The following is a 16,587-nucleotide window of genomic DNA, read 5'->3' as shown; positions in this document are numbered from 1 at the left end:
GTCTAGAATCCAATTACAAAGTGGAGTGTCAAGGCCCAGCAGAGAGAGTTTCCTTACCAACTGCTGGGGAATGATTGTGTTGAACGCTGATCTGAAGTCAACAAACAGCATTCTGACATACATATCCCAGGTGTTCAGGTGAGATAGTACAGCCAAAGTATAGGGGATGGTGTCATCAGTGGAGTGGTTTGGATGGTAAGCAAACTGGTGTGGGTGCAGAGAGGTGGGGAGGATGGAGTTGATGTGTCTTTTGACCAACCGCTCAAAGCACTGCATCACAACAGGAGTCAGTGCTACAGGGCGGTAGTCATTGAGACATGTCACCATTGACTTCACCGTTTGAATAATAGTCTTTTTGAAGCTCATGGAGACCATAGCCTGACCCAGAGAGAAGTTAAAGATGTCTCTGAGGACATCAGCCAGTTGGTCAGTATATTGTAAAATGTTGTGTGTAGTAGTAAATATACAGATCTTCACATTGTCCTGAATAAATGTTGGACAAATATTTACTAGGCATGATAAGGGCACGAGTTAGAGTGGCAGCTTTTAAATGAATTTTATTGACAAGGCTGCAAGAGGTTAGAATGGAAGAATGGTGGAAGTTGTTGGTTTCTGCTTTGTGTTTTTAAACTCAGATGTGATGAAATCCTAAATGTATCATGTTCTGTCAGAATTAACACAACTTTCGTTACAAACCACTTGAGGGTGAAACATTTCAGACAAACTTGTTTTATAGAGTTTAGGAAGGCTTACAAAGAAAAAATAGAAAACAAGCATTCAAAATAACATGAAAGATGTCTGGAATGGACTGGGCATAATTACTGGACTCAATCAATCCAGGGATCAGGTGAAACAAGAGGATATGGACAATGTTAATGCCTTGAACCTTTTTTTTTTTTTTTTAAAGATTTTTCCTCCCACTGCCACCTTCTTCCAATGATCAATCTAACCCTAACCCTAACCCCAAGACCATCTTTACTACATCGACAACTCCTATCATATCAACTGACGAGTCCACCTCTGACCATCAATATGGGCTGAAGATCATAACTGAAGACCAAGGAGGGAGATAACTGAGGACATTACACACAGGAAGAGCCACAGGACCAGATTGAATCAGTCAGAGTTCTTAAGGCCTGTGCTGACCAGTTTTGTGGTGTCCTCTGTCACCTGTTCAGTCTGTCCCTAAGGCCTCAGAAAGTGCCACTACTGTGGAAAACTTCCTGCATTGTTCTTGTTTCAAAAGAAGGAAGGCGCCTCTTCACCTAATGACTACAGATCAGTGGCACTTACATCTCACATCATGAAGACCTTTGAGAGCTTGTCCTGGACTCTTGTTGTGGTAGAACACCTGGACCCACTGCAGTTTGCCAGTTGGGCAAAGACGTGAGTGGAGGATGCAGTTATAAGGGTTTTTGTCACTTCAACAAAGCTGTCAGCACTGTGAGTATTCGGTTTTTTTGATTTTCCAGTGCTTTCAATACCAACCAGACACCATTATTATGGGGTAAAGTCAGAGACAGGCTGGTGGATGAGGCTATGGTGGCCTGGATAATGGACTATCTGTTGGGCAGACTGCAGTTTGTGAGACTCTCTGATTTGGATGTGAGCAACACTTGAGCACCACAAGGAACAGTCCTGTCTCCTTTTCTCTACACCTCTGACTACAAATATAACACCAGGCCATGTCACTTGCAGAAATTCTCAGGTGATTCTGCACTTATTGGGTGTATTGATAAAGGGGATGAGACAGAGTATAGGAGTCAGGAGGAGAAGATTGTTTCTTGGTGCAAAGAAAATTGTCTGCAACTTTACATCAACAAAACTAAGGAACTGATCATTGACGTTTGACACACCAAACATCCTCTATGTCCAGTCACTAATCAAGGAGTGGATGTCAAGGTGGTCCACATCAGTGATATGTTGGACTGGTGTCGTAACACAGAGGAACCAGATAAGAAAGGGCTAAGCAGGCTCTTAGGAAAACACTGTGTTGTGCTGGCCTGGTTACATCACTTCAAGAGAGCCCACCGAATCAACAAGTGAATTAAAAGGGCAAGCTCAGTTATGGGATGCACTCTGGACCCCCGGAGGAGAGAATTAAAACAAAACTGATCGTCATTCTGAACAATGCTGAACATCCCCTCTCTTACACACTGACACTAAGTAGTTTCAGACAAAGAAGTATTCAGCAGAAGTGTGTCAAAAATGCTATGGGGGGCTCCTTTATACCAACAGCAATACATCTGCATAATGCCTTACTGTGACAGTGACAGCCAAATCAGTCTTTTCTTTCTTGTTAATGTTCTACCATATTAGTCATTCTGGGGTGTGCTCAGATCATAGTGGGTGTATATACAGTATATATGTATTTATCTATCTGTATATGTATATATTTATTTAAAGAGATTCTGTAAAAAGACAAATTTCCCTAGAGACAAATAAAGTTCTATCTACCTATCGATCTATCTATCTAAGTAACCCGGTACACACTATTACTGAGTATCAGCAGTTTTCCATTTATCACCACAGCATACTAGCAGTTAATGGTTGTGCGCTGGCATCTGCTGCTCTCACCCTCAAGGAGCTTGTGATCCAATGTTACAAAGACCACTGTACATGAATCTCCGAGGCCTCCCCACCTTCACTCTCTGATTGATTCAGACATGGAGTAAAATTTGCAAAACATTGGAAGGAGAACCAAGAAGCTGACAAAAACAGAGAGTTATCAGCACTTATTTGTTTCCACTTCAGGCACCATATCTACCTATCTATCTATTGAAAGCTTTCAGGTGAAATCTTCTCAGTTCCAGCATGTCTTCTCTTTATGTAAGGCTAATAAAAGTCAGCATCCTCTTCTACACTAATGGACTCCTAGTCCACTTTATAATGAAAGAGGCTGAAAACGACAGGCACCAGGGAGTGGCAGCATGTGTGCGTCCTCCTTCCCTGTCTGTCCATGTGCAGGTGTGACACACTTGACAATAAAACGACTTCCTGGATTTTGTTCTACGGATTAGACCTTTTTGTGAAGATTCCCCAAAGTAGAAGCATCATGGCTACCATTAGCTTGAGTCTGATTATCTCTTTATGACATCCATATTGCACATGTTTGAGCTTAAACATTTCAAATTTATTGAATAAAAACATTTTATTTAAAGTATATACAAAAAAAACCTCAGTGAAAAAGAATAGAAAAGTTACAAAATATTAATGTTAACAAACACATAAGTGTCAACACAATATATTACATCTCGACTCCAAAGAGCACTTTTATTCCAGTTGTGGGCTGCAGCCACATGTAGCAGTAACTTAGCTTTGTATCTTGTAGGCACTGGAAGTTTATGCACCATTGGTGGCCGACTCTCCCTCACCTTTTGCTGCTTTGCCATGTCCGTGGTTTCTTGTATTCCTATCTCAAGATTCCACTTTGCTCTTGTCTTCCATTCATGGTGCTAAGGTAATGTCACTTTCCGAATATTGAAATCTGAGACCTTGATTCTAACAGTGTCAGAAATAGGATTCAGTTGTGTGTTTGGTGTGACAGCTGGGTCCCAAGCGCTCAGTTTGTCCATTGAAGTTTCGAGGGCGCCGGCACGCTACATAAATCTCACTGAGCAAGGATTCTCAGTCACATTAAATGCAATACAATGGCACATGTGAAACTTAAGAGGCCTGAAAGTCCATTCAGCCCTTCAGCACTCAGCAAGTATGGATTTTCCCAACCTAAATGCATAAACGTCTACCCTTTTTGCAAATGTCTTCAGGAGGATGTGATACCAGCAGCAGGAAGACTCATGGGTGATACTAATTTTCAGGAACACAACGGAGGATAGTGGTCTTAATGGGGTGTGAAAGTAGCAACTGCAGTGGTGCAAAGATCTGGGATTTGAGGAGTGACAACTGAATCAGGTGGACAGGATGCCTACAATGGCTCACTTATGCAAGCTTCTTAGCAGCAAGGTTTTGTCAAACTGATATGTCAATTTCTTCTTCACTTTCAGGATCTCTCCTGTCTTGCCATAGTTGCGGAGTGCTCGTGCCATCTTCTGGTAAGTCATGGTCTTACGGTTGCCTTTTTGCTGCCCCCAGCGATGTGCCAGCTCCTCTTTATGCTTGGAGGAGAACTGGAAAGTTCCTCGCTCCCGGTCGACCCACCACACACAGTCTCGCATCTCACCAGAGCGCAACAGAGTCAGCAAGAACTGGTAGAGTCGAAGCTTCTTGTTGCTGCTGTTGCCGCCGATGCTGGAACCTGAGAAAAAGTAAAGGGAGAAAGTTAATAATCAGCAATCCATAGAACAGAAGAAATACAGATTAATGGGCACTTTAATCCCCATTCTAGTTAAAATTTTAGAATTGGAATGTCACAAAGTAATTCTAAAAAATACCTCTACGAGTGGTGGGCGAAGTTCCTGGAGAAAAAGTCTCCTCTGATTCACAGTCTGAAACTTCAAGGGCAGGGCTGTTCAGATTGTGGAAGTCATCTTCCTCTGAGGGAGCGGAGCTTAACTGGTCACTGAGGGAGGTTTGAAAAGGTGCAAACGGCTGAAATAAATGAAGAAAGTGGATTTGTTTTTACCAAAGTTGACTGCCTTGAGTGCTGAGATGGGGTCGGTGCAAGATGGTGGACAGTTAAGTGATTCAGCAGAGCTCAGACATACCTGTGTACTCTGATCAATGTCCGCCTGACTGCTCTGATACGTCAGGTGTGTGTCTGGCACCTGTAGGCTTTCAGCCATGAAGGTCGGCTGGTAGACAGTAGGCTGGATGTATGTCACATTCTGCAGTGGAGTGAAATGGCTTACCCCAAAATTGTCAAACATGCCATCAGTGGTATCTCCCCAGTTCCATACCGATTCTGCCAATAAACAAAAAAAAGGAGTGTTTTAAATGATACATATGAGGATGGTGTGACTGACCGCTCTCACATACAATATTAATTTATGCATCATCTTCTTTGTCTTGCTATTCAAGTTTTATTCTCATTTTCCTCCTAATTCTGGATACTTTTTGACTAAAAAGGGTCAAACATCTATAGCCCTGGTAGACATCGTTTCATTACTTTCTATCTATACTCTAAGTTCACCAGCAGCAGTTATTTCCAGAAATACATCACGCTTGTTCTTCATGATCTCATTGATTGTTTTCTCTTCATCATCAGCCACAACCCCCACCTGACTTGAACTTGTCACTCCTACCTGAACTCTGTTTTCTTTGCAAATGAACCCTGCTCTCTGCATTCTCCAATTCATGGTACCAATCTAGCTTTTGCTGTTAATCATCTTCAGCTTATTACTTAGCTGACAGAGCTTGAGACTTTGCCTTGAATCCTGCTTACTACTCCATCCTTTCCTATGAGTAGCATTAGGGCTACTTCAGTGTAATATTTCAAATTACGTTATCAATTCTGTTTTTGGTTGGGTTATATTCTGTGTATTGAATTTTGTGTGATCTGTAATGTGTTTAATTCTATTGTTTATTTGTCATCTTTGTTATCTGCCCTGTCTCCAATAGGTGGGGCCCAAGGACTTGGGGCCACCTAATTAGGTGGCTGGGCTACTGGCCCCAGCAGGATTTAAGCCAAAGTTGGATCAGCAGCTTCAGCATTGCATCTTTGTTTCTGATTCGTATTTCTGATTCATAGTTTTTCGCTTCTTTATAACATTGGGTTTACTAGCTTTGGTCCCCTGCTTTATACTGTGGTTCTGTCTTTAGATGTGTTTGCTTCAGGGTTTCCTTTTAGACAAGTCTACATCATTTTGACATTTTTTTCTTCTGTCTTTGTTTTGTTGGAATCCCATTTAATAAATACTTATATATTAAAGGAACTGTGTTTCCGTTTTGGGCCTAGGCAGGTCTGATGCCTGTCTTTTGAGTTGGGGTTAGACTGCCTGTTGTTAGGCCTACTCTGTGAAGGGCTGGTCTGACTTGGGCTTTTCTGATGTCCGCACCTGTTTTTGCACAATGTGGTGGAGGAATTATCATAACAGTAGCAGGAAGATAGATCAACAGGCCCAGTTTAACTATTTGTTTGTTCATTCATTTCCTAAAAAATGTCAATTTTGTTTGAGAATATCCAGCAGCATAATGTTACGATTTGGCTACAAATGTATTTTGTATTTTTTGGTAATCCTTATAATCATCCTGCTAGATTTTAGATCTGGAAGTGTGAGGTCAGTAGGTATAAAGGTCACAACTAGTGTTTCCTATTCCTCTTAACGGTGTTGGGAGCAGCATATTAAATGTGCAATAGCATGTGTTACGTCGTCAGATTACTTTTTAAAGTGGCAAGTTACATAACATAATACTTATTTTCTTGAAGTAAAAATATACCTGTGTCACTTAAAAAAACAGATATGCATTAGTACATCCCTACCAAAGATTATTCCAACCACTCTAAAAAAAATGACTGTGTTATTTTGCTGAAGCATTGCCTTTTCTTCACAAAGATGTTGCCTGCTGCTGTTGCGTGCACACCAGCCGTCTGGTGACAGATAGTGAGACAGAGGTTAAGCACGTGCATAGCATGACCTCAAGTGAAAAGAACTGACCAAAAGCTATAAGTATACATTTAATCCTGCGTGTGCTGAAGGATAAAATTAATCTTCCCAGTTTAGGGTCACTCCAGCAGCACTGGGAGTAAGGCAAGAAGCCAATGGGATTTATCAGTCAGGAAACGCCATCAAAGTGCTCTCTATGTGCTGTGTCTGCGCTGCAGCTAAGGGGGCTGCTCCTTATAGTATAGCCAGCTTCTCCAGGTATTCCCGGCCCCTCAGAATGGCCTTGGTCACTTGTGGAGTGACTCCCTCTCAGGTGTGGACCAGGGGTGCTACAGTATTTATAAAACAGAAGACAATTATAAAATCTATCTGTATTTCTGATCATCTTCATAAAGGATTGCGGATTTAGGATTTCATAACAAATACTGGCCAGTTAAATATGCAGTTTTTCATACAAAAGAAGAAAAAGTAATGTAATGCTTGTCACATATTCAATTTTATAATAAGTAACTATTTAACGTGTATATTTACTTTGTGGGCGGCACGGTGGCGCAGTGGTAGCGCTGCTGCCTCGCAGTTAGGAGACCCAGGTTCGCTTCCCGGGTCCTCCCTGCGTGGAGTTTGCATGTTGTCTGCGTGGGTTTCCTCCGGGCGCTCCGGTTTCCTCCCACAATCCAAAGACATGCAGGTTAGGTGGATTGGCTTTACTAAATTGGCCCTAGTGTGTGCTTGGTGTGTGTTTGTGTGTGTCCTGCGGTGGGTTGGCACCCTGCCCAGGATTGGTTCCTGCCTTGTGCCCTGTGTTGGCTGGGATTGGCTCCAGCAGACCCCCGTGACCCTATTCGGATTCAGCGGGTTAGACGATGGATGGATTTACTTTGTTTTGTAAGTAATGAGCACTGCAACTGAAAGTAACATTCTACAACACTGACGGAGAAATAACAAAAAGAGTAGTGTCTGTTTAGTTAGTTAGTGTTCCTGGTAAAATGACCTTTGATCTACATATTTTCTACAATGAAAATATGTGTATGTGTATAAAGTGTATATCTGACTTCCAATTATAAATGGTTGGTTGACTTGGCTCACATCTCTTCTGCTGGTCTCTTATTTTTTCCACATTTTTCCATCAACCCTTCTGTGGCAGAATACGTAGGTCACAACAGCAGCAAAAACACCAAGTCATTCAAAATGCTGCTGCTGATGTCCTGGGACGTAATCAAATGCCATAAACTAGTAACTCCTTAAGTGGCCTACCAGCCTCGATTTGAAGTTCTGATGAAGACTCTGCTGTTCTCCATCAAACCTTTGTAATTGATTCCCACTCCAAGCTTGTGAGATACCCAAGATCTTCTTACGCCAGGGCTTCTCACTACTCAAAACCTCTGCACTCTCCCAAGCAAATCATGTTAAATATTGATGCTGTCTGTCTCGTATCCACAGGGTGCTTGTCTCCAGTGTTACTTCAGAGCTCGCATTCGGATCTACCCTGTGGCATCTGCTGCACCACCCTTAACCACACAGGACCAATTTCAGGGTTGTCAATTAACTGAACTTATTCATCATTTCAGGTGAAGAAGGGAATCTGAAGTACTTGCCAAAAATCCTCATGGATGCATGGAAAACCTAGTATAATAGATAGAAGCCCACAGCAGTGACCATAGTGTTCCCTTAAAACCAGTAGGAGTGATTGGGAGCCACTGGATGTCCAGCAGAAGATTTCTCACAATGAGACAGTCGAGGAAAATCAAAGTAAAAGAACAGCCTCACTGTGCTGGAAGACGTCAGCTGAACTCCTCCATGCCACTGCATAGCAGCAAGCCGGTCTCCCTTGGAGCACATGGGTATCCATTGTTCATAACAAATGACAGCCAAACAGGCAGTAACAGCAGCTTGAAATAGACGATTGAGCTTGAGGATTTATGATTCGGTGGCCAATACAGTAACCCTAAGCTGGTGGCCTCTGAATTCTGGCCTTGAATGTGAGCTTGAAAGGCTGATCTCTGTCAGGCATTAATACATTCTGAAGTTAAAAAATGAGTGGTTCATATGGCAGGGAGAAATAAAAGACCAAAGAATTAAGGAGAGGGCTTTGAGGAGAGTAGAGGAAGGACATTGTGGTGGCTGGAGGTGGGAAAGGCAGCGATTTGAAGTAGTCATCGAAAGGCCCAGTATGGCTGCAAGGATTAATTTTCTGAGTTGTTTGAGTTCCTCCTAGTCTTATTCTTCCAATTTATCTTCACATTATATTTGTATGTTATTTTAGGTCCTTTAGATGTTCTGTTCTTGATTAAAGTCACACAACCAGTTAGCCTTCTCCCATCTGGAGCTAAGCAGGTGCACGCACCCTGTAACTGCCCACATCTCTCAGATACGGCTGTCAATGTCCATGTACCCCATGGCTGATTATGTCCCTGAGAGATTTGGGTCGCTAATCCAGCCAGAAATGGTGGAAACTGTCCCAGCACCAAATGGCTAATTATGTGACTTAGAGCTGGGGGGCCAGTCATCCCTGTAACCTGTAAATGTCTGCACTGTTGTGAAGAAGGTGTCATTTGCCATGGCTGCTATCTCATTTCCCGGCTCAAACTATTGTTCTCGGGTTGCAGCAAACTGTCACTCGAGCTTAAGAGCAATGAGGATGTGTTCCCGGGCAAACCACGAAAATTTGTTAGTAAAAGAACTGGACTCTAATTTACAAGCTGCTACTAACTGAAAGCACACAGTTAGGCTAACAGGAATTTGGATGACCTACAACTCACACAGACACACACCACAAACAAGCCCCTTTGTTGTCTTCACAATAGCCATTTTTTTGTTTGAGAAAGTGTCACTCACACCTGAGTCCATGAACCTGAAAGCTATGCAAATGACCCGGGCTGATTTGCATGCCGTGCAGCAGACCAAACAATACGAGAAACTGAAAAGATGAAAATAAGAGGCAAAGGTCGCCTGCAGTATTTGCAAACTTAGTAGGTGCGGGGGGGTGCACTCACCGATGTGAGGTTCAGGACCACTCAGCAATGATGAGAAGCCTCCTTCTGATTTCACAAAGACATCCATGTCGCATGCCAAGCTTTCTGGGAACTGTAAAAAAAATAGGGGACAGCCAAACTTAAGACCTGCCCACTGAGCACAAAAGAGAAGCAATTGAGCATGACAAAGGAAGGATGGACAAACAGGGTAGGACAGGTGAAGTGAGAATGGAGCTAAAAGTTTGCAGAGGTCCCTACACCATTAGAAGAAATGTCACACAGCCCACCAGACTAAAGAGTGAGGGACACTGGCCCAACAACGACTGGTCAAGAAAATTTTAAATAAATAGCAGGGCAGCATGGTGGTGAGTGCTGCTGCCTCTCAGAAAGCTAAGCTGGAGTCACTGTTTGCCTGGAGTCTGCAAGGTGTTTCCTTATGCTGGATGCTACAGAGATGAACCCTACAATGAAATAAGCAGGTTTATAAAATGAGTGGGGGCGGCATGGTGGCACAGTGGGTAGCGCTGCTGCCTTAGAGTTAGGAGACCTGGGTTCGCTTCCTGGGTCCTCCCTGCCTGGAGCCTGCATGTTCTCACCGTGTCTGCGTGGGTTTCCTCCGAGTGCTCCGGTTTCCTCCCACAGTCCAAAGAGATGCAAGTTAGGAGCATTGGGGATTCTAAATTGTCCCTAGTGTGTGCTTGGTGTGTGTGTGCGCCCTGCGGTGGCTGGCGCCCTGCCGGGTTTGTTTCCTGCCTTGCGCCCTGTGTTGGCTGGGATTGGCTCCAGCGGACCCCCATGATCCTGTAGTTACGATATAGCGGGTTGGATAATAGATGGATGGATGGATAAAATGGGTGGCTAGACGATCAAATACTGTCAGAGGAAGACTGGAAAAAAAAAATGAAAATGTTGGTTTGGATAGTTTTTTCAATCTGCCCAGCTTGATCCTGGCAGTTTTAGCAACTCTTTATATCCATTTCTGTCTTGTTTTATGTAATAGAAGTTTTCATTCCTTCAATTCTAAACAATTTCATCTTATTTTAATACATTTGTTAGTAATAAGAGCGTATTGTCATCTCACATCCTATCAAGATATAAATGCCTCTCTTCTTCTAAAATAAACCAGGGCATGAAATCGAGAAGGCAAATGTTCATGAGCTGATTTTCACATTTGGTTCTGGAATTAAGAACACCATTAAGGAAACCCACTATACTCAGGATGAACTCTTCCATGAGACCCGGCCTGAAGAAGGAGAAAACATGAAAATAACTGATCTCCATGAAAGAAGCAAGGCAGATACCCATGCTGGTCAGAATCTGGTTTAATGGCCACAATTGGTCATTCAGACATTGCAGCCCACAGAACAGTGGTGGTGAAGTGGAAATCAGAAGACATATCAACAGAGATTCCCTTTACATTTAGAATATGAAGGACTGAACGAGGAACACATCGGCCAATTCACAAACTTAATCAGAAAACGCTGGTAGGATTGCCTGGCATAACCTGCCAGCAAGTAATCAGAATGGGCAGAAATAAAAAAAATGAGAGACATAACTGGTAAAATGTACTTTTCTGTTTTTATTATAGCTTGCATTTTGTTGAAAATTCTGCTTATGTATTCTATATTATGTCCTAAAGTGTCTCTAAACGGCACCAGATTGGTGCACAGTGACTTTTTAAAGCACATCCAATAGACAAGCAGAAGTACTCCAGCAGCAGCCTCTGAATTTTCAACATATGTGTATATATTAAATATAGCAATACGAAAATCACAGACATCTTTTCTTTTTAAAACTTTGCTAAGACTGTGCATATTGTATGTCAGGCCAGTAAACACCTTTGGAAAGGAACGAGAATGTGAGGACTAGAGAAACAGAGAGAGTGAAAGGCAAGCGATGCAAAACAGTAAAAGTATTGTAGAGACTGTTAGTGCCTGGTTAAACAAGTCAGAGCAGATTTGCATGTGATAGTAATCTCAGAGCCCAGCGTGTGTGTGCAAATCTTTCAGATATGCCAGCTTTGGCAAGCCTCGCAAAGCCGTTCTCGCAATGTTGAGGCACTGCTCAGCCAGGACGCCACCCACCACTTTGGAGACAATGGCATTACACTGGAAACTGCAGCCTTTGTCAAGGAAGATCGAGGAACTTCCTTCATAAACATATGGTCAGGGAAAGAAAGAAAGAAAGAAAGAAAGAAAGAAAGAAAGAAAGAAAGAAAGAAAGAAAGAAGATTGAGGAACTTCCTTGGTAACATACAGCCAGGGAAAGAAAGAAAGAAAGAAAGAAAGAAAAAGAAGAAAGAAAGAAAGAAGATTGAGGAACTTCCTTGGTAACATACGGTCAGGGAAAGAAAGAAAGAAAGAAAGAAAGAAAGAAGATTGAGGAACTTCCTTAGTAACATACGGCCAGGGAAAGAAAGAAAGAAAGAAAGAAAGAAAGAAAGAAAGAAGATAGAGGAAATTCTTTGGTAACATACGGTCAGGGAAAGAAAGAAAGAGTTTCAATCTAAGTGTAACCCTAACCCTTGCAGTACGGGGACTGTGGGTTCACATCCCAGGTCCTCAATACGCGGACAGCGCTTTGAGTAGTGAGAAAAGCACTATATTAGTGTAAAAAAATTAGTATTTTCCCTAACGGGAGCAGCCGAAAGAAGAAGAAGATTATCAAAAATAATAGCAATATCAGAAAAGAAAAAAAGACATCAAGACAAGTTAAAGAAGACTCTTCTCCCTAAACAACCTTGACTGCCAAGGCTGAGCAGCTGATGCCCAGTTAGCAGGCCAACAGGCATGTGTGTCAACACTAAAAGTGCACCATTTCTGGGGGGAAAGTCAGGGCAACACCAGTATCAAGGTTTTTACTTTAATTATTTTTTTAATTGAAACCTGCGCAGATTGATAACATTTTCTATTTGCATTTTAACTGAACACCACCATTTTAGGAAAATGAATGCCACAGTTTTAGGTGCAATTAATTAAAATTTAAACACGACATCCATTGTGAACGATGTTAACATCTATGACCAATAGCTTTATTTGTGTCATCCCAACTCAGATACAGAATTGATGATATCTGTACCCCACCTGCAGTGCAATATCATGTGCTGAACTATCGTAATATCATAAGGACAGTCCCGTTTTGGTTTTTTTTCTGTCTTGCATTGAGCTTCCCACCTAGTTTAGCAGATCAGCCCAAGATGCAGAATTGAGATATTGGTTTGGTCAGTTAGTCAATCTGTCCAGCTTGATCCTGGCAGTTTTAGCAACTCTTTATATCCATTTCTGTCTTGTTTTATGTAATAGAAGTTTTTATTCCTTCAATTCTAAACAATTCCATCTTATTTTAATATGTTTGTTAGTGATAAGAGTGCATTTTCATTTCAGGTCATGTCCTCTCTGTCAGGATCTAAACGCCTATCTTCTTCTAAAATAAATCAGCTTATGAAATCCAAAAGACAAAATGTTCATGAGTTGATTTCACATTCAGTTGTAGAGTTACGAACACCAAAAAGGACACCATTAAGGAAACCCACTCTACTCAGGATGAGCTCTTCCATAAGACCCGGCCTGAAGAAGGAGAATACACCGATGGCAAACCGGATGGGCTAAAAAGTGTTACAAGTAAGCCTGAGGTGTTTTTTTTGTTATTTGTTTCTCCAAAATGTCATTATATGATATTGTTCAGGCAAATTTGCTTCCATCCATTTACAAAACAGTTTACTTCCCATCTGTACTAATGTGCTATGCTGTGTATGAGTGGGGGCAGCAGGTGGAGAGGAAGATAAGAAATTAAAGAGGTACTTGGATTAGTTTTCCTAGTTACATATTTCACTACATTCAACACTTGATTTAACATTTTCACATTTTGATAAACCACTTTTTGAATGTACACCTGCTTGTTCAAGGGAAGTGGACTCTTTCCTAACAATGAGGGGCTCAAGGTAGGAACCAACCCTGGACAGGATGCCAGCCTGCGGCCCAAGTTCCTCCACTCACCCCAGTATTATTTAGACTCACCCAATCGCTGCTGCAGACTTTAGCAGAAAATGGGAAACGCGGGACAATTGATCCAAATATGGAAGACCAAGAAAACACCACAGTGAAATATCCTTAGCCAAAAACTGAATCAGTGCTACTGGAGCATCCTTCTTCAGATGTGTGGACTTTGCAAAGCATGTTTGCCTTGTGCTTGTGATGGCTTCTTCCCCAAGTCCAGAGCCAATGTATTTAGAGGGACTAGTAGCCATAAAACTGGCCCACTTGGAGAGCATGCAATGTGTGAGTCTGAATGCATGGTGATGGACTGGCCTTCTGTGTTGGATCCTGCTGAACACCTGTTACTGTCAGGAGAGGATCTCCTTATGATCAGAAAATGGACAGGTGTGAATTGTTCTATGAAGTTACACAGAAGCAGAAAGACTCTGAACACTTGGAGGTGCTATTTCACTAAATAAAGAGAGTTTAGATAGATAGATAGATAGATAGATAGATAGATAGATAGATAGATAGATAGATAGATAGATAGATAGATAGATAGATAGATAGATAGATAGATAGATAGATAGATAGATAGATAGATAGATAGAACTCACCACAAATGGCATCTGATGAGTTTCAATCCTGTGAAAAGAGAAAACTGTGTTATTTTTGTACTTTGTCATACATTGCATTTGCCATGTAAAGTGCATTAATACCACAATAAGCCTGGCAGAGTACATCCCCACAACTCTTGGATCCACAGGTCCACTATGAATTTCTACATATTTTGCTAGCCATTTCCAAATTCATCGGCCCCGGGGCAAAGTAGAGCGCTGGGGCCCCTCTTTTGATAGCAAAACAGAAGCATACATAGACATCAGAAACATCATGGGCTCCTATGCTCCTGTGGCCTCTGGCCAATGCCCTTTGTGCTTATACGTTAAGATAGCCCTAAAGTTAATACCTTTTTCCATTTAATATGTATGTTGTCCAAACTCTTTATGCACACACTGTAGCTTCTTTCAGCTTACTTTATTGTTGCACAAGAATTCCACTTTTAAAACTAAACAGGTCGATCATACAGCAAGATATGGCACAAAAGAACAATACAATGTGTAAATGAACTAATCTAGCAGTTTTTGGTCAGACAGAATGAGAAAAAAAAAGGGACAGAAACATACAGGTCCTCTAAGTGCATCAAGTAAATCTAGACAGACACATGTGTAAATGTGAAAGGAAATATGATAGATAGATAGATAGATAGATAGATAGATAGATAGATAGATAGATAGATAGATAGATAGATAGATTCATATGTACAAAAAAACTGCAATCTTTAATGTATGGTAGGCTACCTTGCAGGACTCAAACAGACTAGGGAAACCTGAACTCAGCCTGTTTGATTACATGCAATAAGAGTCCTTTTAAAAATGAAACTCATTGGTATTTCACAAGTCTATTACCATCCAGTCATAGTTATTAACTGTATGGAGCTTCTTCTTACAGATTTCAATAAATAAAAGGTTCTTTCTGGAACATTCATGTGGGTGGGTCCTTCAGTAGCGAACAAATCGTACCCCTATGGCCTCACTAAGAAGAACCAGTCTGGCACCTTAATTTTTAAGAGTATAGATAGATAGATAGATAGATAGATAGATAGATAGATAGATAGATAGATAGATAGATAGATAGATAGATAGATAGATATTATTTACCATTTATTGTCCCCAGGGGAAATTTAATTTTTACAGAAACCCAAGAAATATTATAACAAATGCCAGTCCCCCCCATACGCACATGAATTACAAAAAGGAAAAGAAAAAAAAAAACAACTTCTGACTTTACTAATGATAAGAGGTTGGTTCGCTGCAAGGCATTATACAGGTGCATTGCTGAAGGTATGAAAGACCCCAGCTGCGTTTCTTGACACAATTCTGTTAAATAAGACAATAGATGGAAAATACATTATATCAAATAACGACAGAAAGGCAATGGCATCACTTGCTGCATTTGGGGGATCTGACATCTTTACCACTAGAACTGATCCTTTAATATTCTTCGGGCATTCCACACTTTTACTCAAACTACACTTCTTTACTTTTGCAGTTCCATTCCCTTGAGTGAAAGGCTGTCCGCCTTTCCAGCGGCCCATCACTGGTTTACTGGAACTGGTTTGGCGTTGGGTCACCGACTGAGATCGCAAAATAGACCGTTACAGAGCAGATCTGTGAGAAGCTGCTTGAAAGATGGGTTTGCTGATGTCTTTATTATATGGTACAATGTTATAATTTCAGAGCAGTAGTTTTAAGATGACATGCGCGACAGGTGTCCTGATCTGACAGATAAATTATGATGAACGCCAAAATTCGATCAATATCTAACTAGTATGACGCCTTTAAAGGTAAGCGCAATGCTTTGCAGAGCACCGACTGCCCAAGCCTGCACGCGGAATACTTGTCAGTTAACTTGTCTTCTTCACGAGATCTTTCTGCTCGTCCGCTCGACAATTGGCATGGCTCGTTTTGGCTTAGATCTCCGCTTACTGGAAAGCGTTGCCCCGCTATAGCTCCCTGTTAGACCCTACCCCCAGCTGCCGAGTTTCTAAAAAGCTTTGGCGCGTCGAGTTGTAAAAAAGTTTAAACTAAGAGACTGCTGCACATAAAGTAGGCGAAATGAAAAGTCCAAAAGTGAGAGCACACGGCCAGAGACTTCAGCGCCGCTGACCTGTCCAAGCAGGTCCGCGAGCTGCCGAAGATGCTGCAGAAGCTTGGTTAGCAGCGCAAGGTGCTCTTTTTGGTCGTTTTTTTGAGATGGGACAGGGACCTGCGTGCAGAACCAGAGAGCGACTTGACATTAACCCGCCAGACAATCGCAATGTAGTTGCTACTTACTGTGGAGGTTCCAGGATGCGCATGCCGAAACAAAATATTTAATTCCAAGGAAATGCTGGTCGAGCAGTAATCCCACAGGTCGGATGCGAAGGAAAGTGAACGCACACTGAACTAAGTGACAGCTCACTCCGTCTAACCGCCGAGGAAGGTGGACGCATAAACTATTACGTTCCAAGAAAACACAGCAAAAATGAAAACAATAACAAGTTACAAAGCAAGTTTTCCGAGGTTCTTTGTTGTCCAC

At 41.8% G+C, this 16,587-nt stretch overlaps 1 protein-coding gene across 1 annotated transcript; it reads right to left on the bottom strand.

Annotated features, from left to right (window-relative positions):
- Positions 1-3,160: 3,160 nt before the first annotated feature.
- LOC120542113 (transcription factor Spi-B-like) lies at positions 3,161-16,587 on the bottom strand. The gene is made up of 6 exons (XM_039774276.1): positions 16,344-16,587; positions 14,067-14,094; positions 9,497-9,587; positions 4,665-4,861; positions 4,392-4,548; positions 3,161-4,255 (listed from the first exon to the last, which is right to left on the bottom strand). The coding sequence occupies exons 1-6, from the start codon at positions 16,364-16,366 to the stop codon at positions 3,936-3,938; spliced, it is 816 nt and encodes a 271-aa protein (XP_039630210.1). The 5' UTR covers positions 16,367-16,587; the 3' UTR covers positions 3,161-3,935.

This window comes from Polypterus senegalus, chromosome 13 (assembly GCF_016835505.1).
Source record: "Polypterus senegalus isolate Bchr_013 chromosome 13, ASM1683550v1, whole genome shotgun sequence".
Taxonomy (NCBI): domain Eukaryota; kingdom Metazoa; phylum Chordata; class Cladistia; order Polypteriformes; family Polypteridae; genus Polypterus; species Polypterus senegalus.
The sequence above is the reverse complement of the archived record's forward strand: the minus strand, read 5'-3'. Positions and strand labels throughout refer to the sequence as shown.

Excerpts from the sequence above, each read along its gene's own strand:
- LOC120542113 (XM_039774276.1), bottom strand. The coding sequence starts at position 16,366 with ATGCGCATCCTGGAACCTCCACA. Across the intron at positions 9,588-14,066 it reads CTCATCAGATGCCATTTGTG|TTCCCAGAAAGCTTGGCATG; the intron begins GTGAGTTCTATC and ends TTTTTTTTACAG. Across the intron at positions 4,862-9,496 it reads TGGTCCTGAACCTCACATCG|AATCGGTATGGAACTGGGGA; the intron begins GTGAGTGCACCC and ends GTTTATTGGCAG.